Source organism: Toxotes jaculatrix, chromosome 3 (assembly GCF_017976425.1).
Source record: "Toxotes jaculatrix isolate fToxJac2 chromosome 3, fToxJac2.pri, whole genome shotgun sequence".
Taxonomy (NCBI): Eukaryota; Metazoa; Chordata; class Actinopteri; family Toxotidae; genus Toxotes; species Toxotes jaculatrix.
The window spans coordinates 8,221,209-8,235,821 of record NC_054396.1 but is presented as its reverse complement, the minus strand read 5'-3'; the positions used below and the strand labels follow the sequence as shown (position 1 = coordinate 8,235,821).

Below are 14,613 nucleotides of genomic sequence, written 5' to 3'. Positions count from 1 at the left end.
GAGTACCGTATTTTTTATGCCTCGACTGTTTTTTCTCTGTTTTCTCCAGATTACCTGAACAACCTCTCTCCTGACTCTAAAGAATACGAGGACACACAAGGTAAACCCCTTAACCTGAAGCATACTAATGATGTTTTTTCAGTAGTTAAAGACATAGACACACACACACACACACACACTGCAGCTGCTCAACATGTATCAGGCTTAGTTGTTGAGTCACAGCCTCTGAGTGTCTTTTATTGAAGTCAGTCGCACATAAATCTCTCTTTCTTTCTCTGTTTGTGTTGCAGCTGCCTTGGTGATCGTGTCGGAGGTGGCAGACCAGGCCAATGACAATCTGAAACAGGGGGTGAGTTTTGTGGGGATACACCCCACGTGTTTACATTCAGCCTGTTAAGCTCTTGTGGAGTTTGACATGTTCACTGTCCCGCACCGCCGTTACTGAGACGCGTCTTTATATTCTGCTTGGCAATGAAAGAGCAATTTTCAGATGGAAATCAAGTGTGAACAAGTTAGACCCCTGAGGTTTTTCTTGCGTGTGAATCCCTCTTCTAAATGACATGCTGGAGTGAAGGAGAAGTCTATCACTCTTTGGCTCTGGCCTCCGCAGCTTGCTGATTAACGCAAAGGGCGAGGGAAGATGATGTCAACCAAAAGTCCCAGGTGTATCATTACAAAGGGAGCAGTGTGAGGGTGGACATGGCCTACACTCCCCCCAGCCCATGGAGATAATTCACAAACCCTTCCCCCGCTGTTTCCCTTGCCTCTCACTGTCAAGATCCCCTGTGCCTCTCTTTGGATTGACTCCTCTGTTTATCACACAGTGTTTTTCTCTTCTATGCACATGCACTGACACACACAGCCTGACAGACAGTGGAAACACAGACTCCTTCTATCTCTGCCCCCCATCCCCCATTCATTTTTCAGTATCGCATCCCTTTCCGTATTCCCTCCCTCTCATTCATGTACAAACAGGGACGATTTCATTCTCTGACTCCTCTTCCGTCCATCAGTAGATAATCTCCTTCCATCTCCCTCCTTTTTCCTCTCCCGCAGGAGAACTTGCTGCGTCTGGTCCACATAGAGTACAGTGTGAAAGGCAAGAGGGACCTGCTGAAGCCCGGAAGGGTGAGCACCATCTCGCCGTGTTTGCCCAGTGTTACTATTTCTCTGTCAAAACACAGCAACATGTTGTTCTGTAACCACATCTGAAGACTTGAGTCTTTGTAGGCCCTCACAGGACCTAAAAACATGTTGTTCTAATGCATTTAATGTTATTTCTGTTGGCAGATGTTTGTCAAAGAGGGCACACTCATGAAGGTCTCGAGGAAAAGCAGGCAGCCACGACACCTGTTTCTGGTAATATTTCTGCTTTTCTCATCACTCTAACTTTATCACATCAGACACAATATGAGTGTGTTAAAACACCCATTTTGTGGTTATAAAATAATAGTTTGACATTTTGGGAAATATTCTTTTTACCTCTCTTGTGCAGAGTCAGATGAGAAGATCTATACCACTCACATATCTATAAAATATCTATAAAATAATACTAAAGCCATCTGGTGATTGCCTTAACTTAGTTTATCCAATTTTAGTTTAGCGTGAAGATTTAAAGCAGAGGGAAACTGTTACCCTGGCTCTGTCCACAGATGTTTTTATTTAAAAGGAAATATGCCTACCACCCCACTAATTAACTAAATATATCTTGTTTTTGTAAAAATGACATGGTTTTACAGACATACTGTATTGTATCAGACTGGTTCTTGTCTGGGTGCAGTCCCTACTGCTTTTCTAGCAACCTCATGATGACAATTTTTGCATAAAAAACAAACAAGATATAGCGTGTTAATGAGTGAGCTGTCTAGGTGTTTCTCTGTTTCCAGAGTTTATGCTAAACTAAATTAAGTGCCTGCTGGCTGTAGCTTAGCGTACAGACATGAGAGTGGTATCATTCTTCTCATCTAGGTCTCAGCAAGTTGTGTATTCCCCAATATATCATATATCTTATACAACTATATCTATATCTTATTCCTGACAGTATATTCTGTTGGCCTACTAGCTTATTCCAGCTCTTCATCGAAACTAAAGAATGCACACTGAATGACATATTCAAATCCAAGTCTCAAAATTCTGCTTCATATATTTAATATCTTTGGAAACTTTGGGATCTCCTCTCAAGTTTAACATAGAGTTCTGTGGGTTTGAACAATGTTTAGATGTACAGTGTTAGTTTGTAATAGCTGACCCATAATTGCTTCTTGTGGGGTTTAAGTCATTGTTACATCAACAATTTGACATGAGTCACTAGAAAACACCTGCCATATTATTGAAGCAGTAATGAAAACAAAGCTAGCGTGATCTGCGAAAATATGGGGGAATGTTGGGTGGAGGTTGGTCTGTGAGGTAGGTGAGGTTGGGAGGGTGGGGGCACGAGGCCAAGGCTGTAAGACCTCCACTAAGCACCACACCCATTCAGCAAGGGCCTCCTTACTGCTCTTCTCCTCTCCTCCCCTCTCAGGACTTGTTTTCCAAGGCCCCACTTCCTTACAGGATGTTTGGTGTGGGTCACTGGATGCCGGCTTCCTGTGTATTGGGAGGGGACTGACAGCAAAGTGAAGGCCAGACACCCTGTAGAATGCAGGGAGGAGGAGGTGGCGGAGGAGGGGTGGGGGTGCTACACAAACACATAACGTGAAATAGAGAAACCCTCTCTATTGTTCCATGTGCAATCAGTGCTGTCTCATGTTATGAATTACTCTTGAGCAACATATCCGCGGGAGCAGCATTTATGATTCTGATTCCTATACTAGCTGATACAAATAGAATATTTAATATAATGTGAAGATTCGGATTTATTGGGATTTAGTGTTCCATCACTCACCTAGTTCTATTAAACAGGATTGAGGTTGAGCGATAGCTGAGAAGGTTTGGTGCTTGATACTTCTAGGCTATTAAGGTTATATAGCCATTCACTCCCTTGAAGTGGACGGCTTCAGTGGGTCAGGTGTTATTTATTGGCTTTTAAGGAAAGAGAATCCAAACAACAGCTCAGATGAAAACCATCACTCTCCTCAGCGACAGGGAGAAGCTGCAACCACGCCACAAGCCTGGGCAGAAAGAGAGAAAGAGAAGCAGGTTGAATGAGTGAGGGAGGGGATTAGAAAGAGGATGGAGATCTCAACAGATGCCAGAGGATGAAGGGGATGAGTGAAAGAGGCAGGTGAAGGAAGGTGAAGGGTTCGAAGATGAGATAAGGTGCCACTGTAGAAAAGCTAAATGTCTCCAGTGCCAAGGGGTCAAATAGTGCATGTTGTGTCTCATCTGAGACAGTCGTTTGTGAGGTCCGTTAACTTGGCGCTCGGTCGGGTTTCTGTGGAAAGAATCTTTGAGCAAATGAGCAGCGCAGGGTGGAGCAGGCGAACTGCGGTGGCTGCAGCCCAGAGGTCGCATGCAGGGCTCAGGCTTGGCTATCATGCACTGTTTTGTCTCCAGCCAGTCTGCCAGTGAGCCCGTAACTGCGGCTGTTTGTGTTGTTGTTGTTGTGGTGAAGGTGGCTGGGTTCCACCCAGTCCTGGTTCTCAGTGTAGCCTGAGAAGGCTGGGAGGGCGAGGGGAGGCCTGGAACCCAGAGCAGGGTGGAGAATTCCTGGATGCTGCCTTTACGGCCCCAGCGGATGTTTAGAGCACACATTAGGTGTGACCAGTGATGTCATTTCTTTTGTCTGGGAAGAAATGAAATGCTTCTCATAACACAATGGACTCACAGTATGTTCAGGGGATCACAATCCTTTCAGTCTGACAAGCAAATAAATACTTTCTTTACAATAATGCATAATTTTGTTGTGTGTGTGTACATGGGAATTTTGTGCTGACAGGATGCACAGACATGTGAGAGTGCTGTGAAAGGAAACATAATCGGAGTAGCTGAGCCCAAAATGTTGCTTTCAAATAAGAAAGAATAAACAATGAGATGTAGGCTGCAATTTTAGAAATCTGTCTCTAGGTAATATCACCGCCTTGTGGTAATTTTCAGGTATTACAGTCTGAACAGCTGAAAATCAAAGATTCCCTCTTCTTTTTTTCACATTCTCATTTATCTATTGTTATTCATTTGAAAAGCTTAATTAACAAATGACTGAAATCTGACATAATACACCTCTTATTTCCTCTCTCTGTGTTCTCCATCAGATGAATGATATCATGCTGTACACCTACCCTCAGCAGGATGGGAAATACAGGCTTAAGAACACTCTATCTCTGTCTGGAATGAAGGTACAACTTTTCACTCGTGTGACAGTCTCAGCTCATCTGAGACATAATCTGTGCTGAAAGTTTGTTGATTGGACTGATGTGTTTTTGCCTCTTGCGCACACACAGGTTAGCAAACCCACACTAGACAACGTGCTGAACTGTCTGAAAATTGAGGTGTCTGACATCACCATTACTCTCTCTGCCAGGTGAGCATGTGACAGCCAAATCCCTGAAATGAACAGCGTGTACTTATTTCTCTCCTGTTATTCAGAACAGCTCAAGACGTCAAAATCTCAGGTCTTTCAAATGAACCAGGTGTGATTGTTTGTCTATTTGTGCCTTCAGTTCGGTTGGAGAGAGGGAGGACTGGTTCCACACACTGAGTCGAGCCATAGCAGACCATGCTGCGGGGCTCTGTACGTTTGGCGGACCCTGCAGTGAGGTAAGAAAAAGAACTTTAGTGCTACAACCGCAAAAAACAGCAGCAAAGGGTCCTTGTTGAGGAGGAAAAGTTATCTTTGCTTTGATTTGTTTAATCCATCAGCTAAAAGAAGACTTAATTTGATCATTACTTTTCTAAATAATGCCAGTAATAATGCCTATCCATTCACTGTAGCTAACTATAAATGAAAAACAGTAATTCAAAAAGATTAAAGCAAAAATGACAAACATTATTTAAACTAAAGGTAATAGTTGTAAAAACACAGGTTTGTTCTCAGCGTCTTCCAAAATCACACATTCTGGTTCTAACATTCGAACATCATCCCAACATTGTCCAAACAGGCACGTGAGAAGTTGTGGATGGCCCTGGGTGAGGCTGCTCCTGTACTGGTGCCAGTTTCTCATGTGATGATGTGCATGAACTGTACTTCTGACTTCAGCCTCACACTGAGACGACACCACTGCAATGCCTGTGGAAAGGTCAGATAGAGCACTGTAAAAACTATTTTGATTTGTCTGTGATGAGTCTTTTGTTTTTTCTTTTTGTTTTTTCAGATCACTTTTAGGAGATTATGAACCATACGTAACCTAAATGTGGCACATTTAATCATTTTGCCAGACCTTTCACTGCTGTTGAAAATATCATAAACTGGATTAGGTCTGAAACTGGATTTTGTCTGCCTGTGGTTGGTAAATGTTCTTTGTTTTCTGTGTCTGAGCAGGTGGTATGCCGCGCTTGTTCCAGGAACAGATACCCACTGAAGTACCTCAAAGACAGAGTGGCCAAAGTGTGTGACCACTGCTATGCTGAGCTCAGGAAAAGAGGTGAATCTTAGTGTTCTGTATGTGAAAGTGTAAATTATCTTGGTGTATTTCCTCATCTTTAACATGGTATTCATTTTGTATGCGTCTGTAGGTGGAAGCGTGTCGGGGGCATGCGGTAGCTCCAGCCCTCGGACTCACCGGGCCAGTCGTCCCCTCTCTGCTGTCTTCCAGAGCCTGCAGCCCCCAAGTTTGTGGAAGAGCAGGAAGAGCACCTCCCCTCTCAATCAGGTGGACTATACTTCCCATATACCATATGTGTCTCTGTTTCCATTCTAACATGTATTTGACACGCCTCAAAATATAGCATCTTACAGCCCAAATGAATCACACATGTAATAATCTCCTTACTTAATTGTAAATACCGTCACAATAGACTTGTAGGTAAGGCTAATGACATTTTATTTATTGGTTAGTCTTTTGTTTGAAAGAAAACACACCCACTGTCAGTAAATTACAGCCATGTCATGGGTATTAATCATGGCCTGTATTATTCAGTAAGTAAATAGATGTTCCCTGACCGGGAATCGAACCCGGGCCGCGGCGGTGAGAGCGCCGAATCCTAACCACTAGACCACCAGGGACTTGCGAACATGTGTGGCAAGCTTGTGCACTGGAATGTCAGGCATGACAACTGCTCAGACACAGATGCTTGTGTGTACTGCACCTCAGCTGCCAGTAGGGTTCACTATCTGTCTTAACACCCTTCTTAATATCCTCAGGACAAAAGAACAGGAAAGTAATACCATCCTAGTCCTGTATTCGATACCAGATTTGTGATTCTCATGTTCAGGGATTCCAGTTATATTGTCCACATCTTGTATCTGTCCACCTGTGTCTGTTAACTTGTGTCTAATATATTGTAAATTTCATCAGGTGTCGCTTGGCGTGGAGGGCTCCACGATGAGCGGCAGCCTGCAGCGCCGAAAGAAGAGCAAGAGGAAGTGGAAGCGGCTGTGGTTCCTCCTCAAAGACAAGGTGCTCTACACCTTCACAGCCCGTGAGGTGAGGGGGCACAGAGTCTCCCACACCAGCCCCAAGACACTTACACTCTGTCATGATCACTCAATCACAAAGGCATTTCCTCACAACCTTTGTCTATTCTTCCTCTTCACTTCTGGCTAATGTAGTGCAGAGCTGTTTAACCCACATGTTTCCAGTGTTCAGCTTTTCCTCCAGGGCTTTATGTGACTGATGAAGGGATTCTCTGTGCTCTCTCTTTTTCTTCTGACAAGCACGCATCTGAGTGTTGCACTGCTTTTTACTTCTTGAAGCATGAAACACTTATTATTTGCATATTGCTGCTGGCAGCAACATTGCTGTTCTTAACTGGTACGTCTGTTTGATGTTTCTGGTCTCCTCAGGATAAAGTGGCTTCAGAGAGTCTACCTCTGCAGGGCTTCACCGTCAAGCTGACTGAGAGGCCAGAGGGAGAGGAAAGCAGCAACGTGTTCCATCTCTACCACAAGAAAACGCTCTACTATACCTTCAGGGCCGATGATCAACACACTGCACGCAGGTCAGCACTGGCCCTTTCTCAATGTAGTCATGGTTTTCATTCCACTATGGGAGCTGTTAAAAAGCACATTCCCTGACCGGGAATCGAACCCGGGCCGCGGCGGTGAGAGCGCCGAATCCTAACCACTAGACCACCAGGGAGCTGTAAAGGGCTTGTTGGTTGACATTTGTGGTATGTGGTATGTGGTATGTGTGACAGCAGGCTGAGGATTAACTGTTCGGTGTATAGTGCTGTGTCTCCACAGATCACCTTCTTTACTCTCTCATATGACCTGTATATCTTAAGAAGATGGTGTAATGAGAGTGCCTCAGACTGACCAGACCTAAAACACTGCTATCTCTGCTCTTATATTTTCTTATCATTTTTACTTGTTTATTTTATCTGTACATGTGCTCTTTAATGCTGAGATGTTTTGGTAAAAAGTGTTAATCTGACACTAGCCAGCACCAAAGTCTGTATCTGTGAAAGATGACAAGAGGCTCAGACGCTGCTTGATTGTAATAAATATGTGGCAGTTTGTGGCATCCCTATACTGCTGATAACCAATCAAACTGTCAGGGGCAATTTTGTTTATCTCTTCCATATGAATCTTAACTGTACAAAAGGCACCAATTATCATGTTTTCTGTTGACAACTTCAGCTTGTTGCTTCCTATCAGCTTATTTAGCTCAGGGCTTTCCTGGCAAAGCCGGCAAGTAAAAGTTATTTACAGCAGAGCAAGTAGAACTACTTTATTTTTCAGCAGTAAAATACCCCCCTCAGTATGTATCTTGGTCACAATTTAAAGAAAAAAAGAAATTAAAAACCAGTTTAGTTTATATATGTTTAAAAAAAAAACACCATCACCTGATGAAAATTGCTACCAGATTATTTAAACTCCCAAATACTGATATCAGTATTAGGTCTTAGGCTCAAAAATAAGCTAAGTAAATACTAAGTAAAACTGTTCTGAACAAAGTGAGTTGTATGTTTTTAATGCTGTGTACCAGTTTTAATAGGACACTTCCCATGAAGTTTGAGGACATCAGCACTTCTGATCCTTGGAATGAGTCAAGTTCCAAAAACACTAGCTCATTCATTTCCTATATTTAGACCCTCCCTGCCTGGTAAAAAAGAAAAACTTAAATTTTTCAAATTCCTATCTTTAGCCTTCCATTAAAAGACTACAGTCTCCAAGCACAAGCTGAACAAAGAGGACATTATTTAGCTGTATTCAAGTGTAAATAGTTCTGCCCGTGACTAGTTATGTGACTTTGGCATTTAAAATTGGTGGATTGCCTCTTTAAGTCTAATGTTCTTTTCCTTGTTTTTCAGATGGGTAAATGCCATGGAGGAGGCTACCGTTTTATAGCACCTGCTCAGTTAAATGAACACGCCCTGCTGTCTGTGACTGCTAAAACTCCTCTGTGGAACGCAACATAGCTACCTGCTGCATCTGAACTCAGACCATCAGCAATGATTCATCATGTTGGGCCTGTTGTGGAATATTACATGTCAGTATAATCACCAGTGGCATCTTAGACAAGGCTGCCACCCAGTGGTGGGAAGGTAAAAGTGGGGAGCGTCAGAGGGGATGCTACCATGTGGAGCTGTCGTTGGAGTGTGATTTAACATAAGAAAACTCTCAGAGTTCACGGGAGCAGCTTGGACACATCAACTGTTTCATCTAAGAGTCTAAGAAATTTTTATTCCCTCTATTTCTCCCTTTTTTTTTTTTTACAAGAGCCGTCCCCCAAAATCTGCAGCTGCTCCAACTTTGCTGTCTTTTGGTGTCTTTTACCAGAGTGTCCACTGGATTAGTAAGCTACTTTTTTGGTTCTGCAGGAGAACATCACATCACATCTTTTGTTGTTACACGTGAGACCATTCCTTTGCAAAAACATCGAAAACAAACTCTGGTCCATTGTAGTTTTCACAGCTCATAAAAGAGAAAATATTCTCCACCGTTTTAGAGAGATATTTGGTATTCTGAATATATATTGTGAAGTATACACTGCAGATACTGAAGTGAATTATATGATTTATTTGTATAGAAATGGTGTTACGCGATGTTCTGAGTAAGAGGTCATTTTAACCATCATAGTGTGTGTACATTATACTTCTTGTGGTGTTTTACACAGTCTTACTCTTGTATTGGATTACAAAGATATGAAATGGCCCTTAGCATGACAACCACTCACCAGATCTTCTATAAGGATGAAAACTTTGAACAATGCTTTGAATCTGAATCTGTAGGTTTTGAAATCCTCTCAGAATTTGTCGTACAGTTCTGAAGTGCCATTTGATTTCTTCCAGTTGAATGCAGTGCAATTTGCAATTGATGATGAATGTGCCTGAAATTAAAATTGTATTCCTCGTTCGTCTTTGTTATCACAGTACTGTACTACTGTCATGTCTCCAGCAGAGACCTTGATAACATTTGTTTTTTTTTTTAATCTAGTCTTATAAACTTTAACCTTCTAGTATTTCCAACAGTTCAGTTACTGTTCAGTAACATAAGAATATACTATTGTGCCATTTTTATTAATGCCTTTTTCATGCTGTACATACACTGCTGGATGTAATTACAATTTAACCACTTGGAATTAATGGAAACTGCTGAAGAAAGCCACTGTCAAACTACCTATAACATTTCATTGTTAGAGTCATCTGAGCCGCTCATGTCTTCAGCAGTAGGAAAGACACTTATGTTTCACTCTTCTCTATTCTGCTAACATAACCAGACATCCACAGTTTCTCTTAAATAACCCACCTGAAGGCGTTATCTGCTCCATTCAGAATGCAGCTGTACAACTGCACCCTGTCAATCTGCATTATTTCTAAAGCACACCATTGTTCATCAAGTACTGTTCACCTTTTCTACCTGTTTCTTATGGGCCATACCTATAGTGTTATTGCATATAGTGCATTGTAAATGTTTATGTATATAGATACATATAAAAAATAAATGACTTTAAAAAGTTTGCCTAATGTGTTCACAGTGTAGTAGCACTGACTGTTACACATGAATCGGTTTCTTTGTTATAAGTTATAAAACATAAACTGGTTGGATGCAGTAACATGAGCACATGTATAACTATACCCCTTTTTGCTGATCTCTAGAACAAGAATTATGAGCCTCACAAATGCAGACACAAATCCAGAAGGGTTGTTGCTATGCGTCGTAAGACTTTGAACAGGTGTTCATGTTGTGCTTATTCCCTACTGGTGATAAATATTGGTTTATTTGTGAAATGAGTACATACCATTCAAGTGCCTCCACTGTTTGTGGTGTTGGTAAAACCAGTATGACAAATCTCTTATATCCAGCAGGGGGCAGCAGCATATCATGCCAAACAGATCTCATTTTTGAACTGAAGCAGACCTGCTGATGACTGAAAACTTGAGAGTTCCTCATACATTTCTGTTTGTTCACCAGAGAATAACTGATGTTTGAGATAACAGATTTCAGAGAAGATTAATAAGTAGCAGGTCTATTTGTACATGACATGTATTACAAGCTATTTTCTGTTCATTATAAATAAAAACAATACTGAAACCTTAAATCCCAGTCTGGTATTGAAGACAGTTGTACAGAAAACTAAAACAGAAAGGAGAGAGTACAATGTCTGTATTTGCTCGTAGTGTGATCATCTACCAGGGGTCCCCCTTTATACTGCAGGCATACTCTGCAGACATATACTTAACACATGCATCACATATCTTAGGATGTTTCAGGATTTTTTCTCCGTACTGCGATTAGTTTTGCCTGAAGGTAAGGATGGCATCACGTGTACTATCTGTGCAATCTGACCCAACCAATACTCTGACAGATATATTTGAAAAATGTCTTTCACACTTTAAATCCACATCTTTTCCTGAAAGGAATGGCAGACATCACTATAATGATGGCAAATTATAGCAATGGTACCAGACTGACAGTAAACTAAATGATCAAGCCAAACCTCTTGTTTGAATCTAATATTTTAATGGACACAAATTCATTTGGTTCTGGGCATAATGTATTACTGTGCAGTTTGCTGTCCATTTGCGTAATTTGATTTTGGAAACAGTTTGTTAGACTCTGTTTAACTCTGTTTGTGTCCAATAACAGCCACGTGTCCGTAGTGTACATTATCTGCTTAAGAGTGTCAGCCAAATGTTGCTGTGATGTCTCTGAGAGTCTCTTGTAAGCATCTATATATAGAATTTCAAGACGATAATCCCCCTCTAAAAACAAGAGATATTTGTTTAGCCTTTTCAAGTATATCAGTCATGCGTGATCAGAATTTGACAGCACTGACTTCAATCAATTTTCACTACACTGACTGATCCCAAGGGAGACACTCTAATTTTAGATCAAATTAAGGTGACATATTGGCTGTGCCTTTGTTGTAGATATAACTTGGCCAGTAAAGTACACATCCCCATCCACTGCCAGTGCAGACTATCTTATTTTTTCCTGGCTTCTCCCCAGCCAGGCTACAGGGTAATGCAAGCCCTGTCAAATAAGTTATACCAAAGAGGTCCACAGAGCCAAAACAACCTAGTCAGTGACAGTGGTGGACCATGGCCAGGAAATCAGTGGCTAACATAAATATTTAAAGACAAAGAAACAGCACAAAACATTTTGGCCTATTTCTTTTTTACTATCTGAATTATTAATGACCGCAAGTTAACCAGAGCAGGCCCAGTGTAAGAGTTTACGGAAAGAAAAAAAAAGGAAGTGATTTAAATTTATCAGCCAGCACGATCCTTTGAAAAATCAAACCTTGCATTTGATTACGGCATCGATCATTTTAAAAAAGCTGTCTATGAGGAAGGAAACAGAGAATGTTTGCCAAGAATACTGTTACTGGATACAAGACCAAGAGATCATTTCCTACTAGATGAGTAAAGATAAAGTAATTGCACATCAGTCAGAAAGTAGGCAGAACAGAAAATAGGAAGATTGGGGTTGCTCTAGATACATGATCCCAGGAGTGCCAGTGACCCAATACTTACTTGAAGTAACAAAAGAGAGAGATAGAAATGAGAAAAGCATTGAAAGCGTGGAAAGTTGTTCAATTCCTTCGAGCGCTTGAAAGTTAAAGACACAATGTTCCACTTCTTGTCTTGATAAGAGCACAAACCCAGGCACATGGCCTCTCACACACATACAAACGCGTTCACAAAATTTTTCCCTTAGTAGCCAGGGAACCAGAGATGCAGAAAGTGATTAGGTAACTGCCTGCGTGCTTGAATCAATAGCCTTCAGTTTCTGTAGTCTCTGCAAATTGTAAGAAAAGGACCTCTAAAAATAGCAGAAGGACAGCTTCTCCTTGTGCACACTGTATCACAGGGAAAAAGGTTCAAAATAAAACAGAGAAAACTGCTAATCAGACTAAGTGAAAGAATGAGCTGAGACATGATTGGGAAAAAAAATGACCAGTGTTGTAATTATGTTATAAGATCAGACCTATGTTGGAATGTCAACGGGACAATTCTTCCGTGGCTGAGAACCTTGTGTCGACGTCAGGTTAGAAAATTTTCCATACTGTAACCTTAAAATCTTGTTCCAGTGCAACACTGTAGATACACCAGACCAAACTTTAAAGTAAGAAGGTTATTTTTGAAGAGGAAGTGTTCCATCTCATCTTTGTTCTTGTCAAATGCTTCTATTATTACTAATATTAATGCAGAATATGTTACACAATAGAGGATAAGTATGAATGACAGCATGAAATAAGCAGCTGAGTACACTGAACATACACAACAGAAGTGTGTCATCTGCTGTTGGTAACTTGCACAACATTGTAAACCAGAAACAACAAAAACACTTGTAGATGTGCGTTTGGTGTGTTCTTTTGTTAACTATGTATATATGGGTATATGTATGTGTATATGTGTATATGTATGTGTGTGTGTGTATGTATCACATATCACAGCACGATAAGAAAGTCACTTCAGCAATGGTTTACAACAGGAAAGTAAAGGGCTTCGAGAGATAACCCAACGTCTAACACAATGTTTTGCCAAACTCATGTTATATGTCAACATGTATGGTCTTAGACAACCTTATCTCTGTCTAAAAACTGGTCTGGTTTACCTCAAGGCCATTTGAGTGAAGCAATAGTTGAACTTCTCTTCGTCAACAAACACTCACTTCTCAGTCTTGAAACAAGAAAAAGGCGTTAAGCAAAGAAGAGGGGACAAGAGACCGTGTAAGGCAAAGTATTGAAAAAGCTGCAGAGAGTCACTGGGAAAAAAGGAAATGAGGACACATAGAGTAAGGCAGATTTAGTCTGTGGCATGTCTCTTGATGAAAGGACCATTTCTCTCCTTTTTTAGGGATTGTTTTTTCATCCCTCCCTCCCTCCCTCCGTCTGTTACTCTCATTACTCACTCTCATGTTTGCCCTGGCACTGCTGGGATGGCAGGAATGGCCGTCACAACAGGAATCGTCTGTGTCCCCTGCCCCTGCCATAAGTCTGATTCAAGCAGCAAATTTGAAGCCAGTAGTTTCATATGCTGTGCTACATCATGTTATTATGCTTCTTACAGTGAAGTTACATAACCCACAAACACAGCAACAGTTGGGTTTATCTGTTTTGAAGTGTACAAACAGGTAAAACCTCAAGCTGGAATTCTTTCAGCCAACACTGCCGTCTCTAATTTAAACTTTAAAGCTGCAAGGGGTGATTTTGCACTCCTGCAGCCCCAGGTGTTGGCAGGAGACTAACTTTATGATTATCACGTAACTTGTGACCTCAGAATTCTAGGCACCCCTCTGACTGACTTTCTTTCCATCAGAAGGTGGTGATGGCGAGAAAACGCTGTTTGCTTGCGGATGTTAGAAGGGAAGAAAATCTGGCTTCCCCAGTCTGATGCAGTTCCTGGTGAACCAGAACGCTGGGCAGGAGAAAAACACAGGGAGGGGTCATTCAAGTGCAGGTCCACTGGATATCAGTTGGGAAAGCCAGAGGCAGGCTTTATTTAATGGGAGGGGCAGGCAGAGGTGACAATCAAAAGTCTGTGATCATTTTATTGGGTGAAGTTTCTATTTACAACCCCTGGTGCAGGATGAGGTCATTGATGAAGACAGATTGTCTTCTAGGAAGTGAAAGTAGTCAAAAAGTTTTCCCGTCACAGGATTTTACGCTTTTTTTTTTTTTTATGGTTGTTTCCTTGTGTTAAAGAAGATTTAGGGTGACTACACCGGACATCTGGCAAACATGATGAATCTTTGGAATTAGTGGGTACGTGCTACTCTTTGTCACAACCACAAAACACAGCTAAGAGAGATTTAAATAACCAAATTAAAATATGGGCTTGACTGCACATTTGTGTCCAGGTGCCCATGCTTTCTGTGTGGTGGGGAGACTTTTTTTTGTGTGTTAAGATCTATTGTCTTGTGCACCATGTTTGTGGTGGTGATGAGTAACTCCAGGCTTACTCAGTGATCTCTATCAGCATTCAGTCCTGGTCACCAATTCCATACATCATTGTTATATACTCTTTGGAGCTAAAAATACCCCTTTAGGAACTGAGACAGGCTGTCTAAATTTACAGGTCCATTTTCTCTTATAGTCATACAGTGGTGGTGGGTGGGGGCTGATG

General features: G+C 41.4%; 1 protein-coding gene and 2 non-coding genes across 4 annotated transcripts in view; 1 reads left to right on the top strand and 2 right to left on the bottom strand.

Moving 5' to 3' along the window:
* The window catches only part of fgd5a (FYVE, RhoGEF and PH domain containing 5a), a 30,244-nt gene extending 21,502 nt beyond the window's left edge, over positions 1 to 8,742 (top strand). The window contains exons 9-21 of one of the 2 annotated variants that reach the window (XM_041033968.1): positions 50 to 100; positions 291 to 349; positions 1,057 to 1,128; positions 1,291 to 1,359; positions 4,191 to 4,274; positions 4,380 to 4,459; positions 4,599 to 4,695; positions 5,037 to 5,174; positions 5,417 to 5,519; positions 5,611 to 5,747; positions 6,393 to 6,494; positions 6,881 to 7,035; positions 8,350 to 8,742. In XM_041033968.1, coding sequence (XP_040889902.1) covers positions 50 to 100; positions 291 to 349; positions 1,057 to 1,128; positions 1,291 to 1,359; positions 4,191 to 4,274; positions 4,380 to 4,459; positions 4,599 to 4,695; positions 5,037 to 5,174; positions 5,417 to 5,519; positions 5,611 to 5,747; positions 6,393 to 6,494; positions 6,881 to 7,035; positions 8,350 to 8,386 — 1,184 coding nt within the window. In that variant the 3' untranslated portion in view covers positions 8,387 to 8,742. Of the gene's footprint in view, positions 1 to 49; positions 101 to 290; positions 350 to 1,056; positions 1,129 to 1,290; positions 1,360 to 4,190; positions 4,275 to 4,379; positions 4,460 to 4,598; positions 4,696 to 5,036; positions 5,175 to 5,416; positions 5,520 to 5,610; positions 5,748 to 6,392; positions 6,522 to 6,880; positions 7,036 to 8,349 lie in introns of both variants that reach the window. The other variant, XM_041033967.1, reaches the window with a different exon arrangement.
* Positions 6,029 to 6,100, bottom strand: trnae-cuc. The gene has a single exon. It is a non-coding gene; the product is annotated as a tRNA-Glu (tRNA).
* On the bottom strand, positions 7,104 to 7,175 carry trnae-cuc. Its single transcript has one exon. It is a non-coding gene; the product is annotated as a tRNA-Glu (tRNA).
* Positions 8,743 to 14,613: the final 5,871 nt, after the last annotated feature.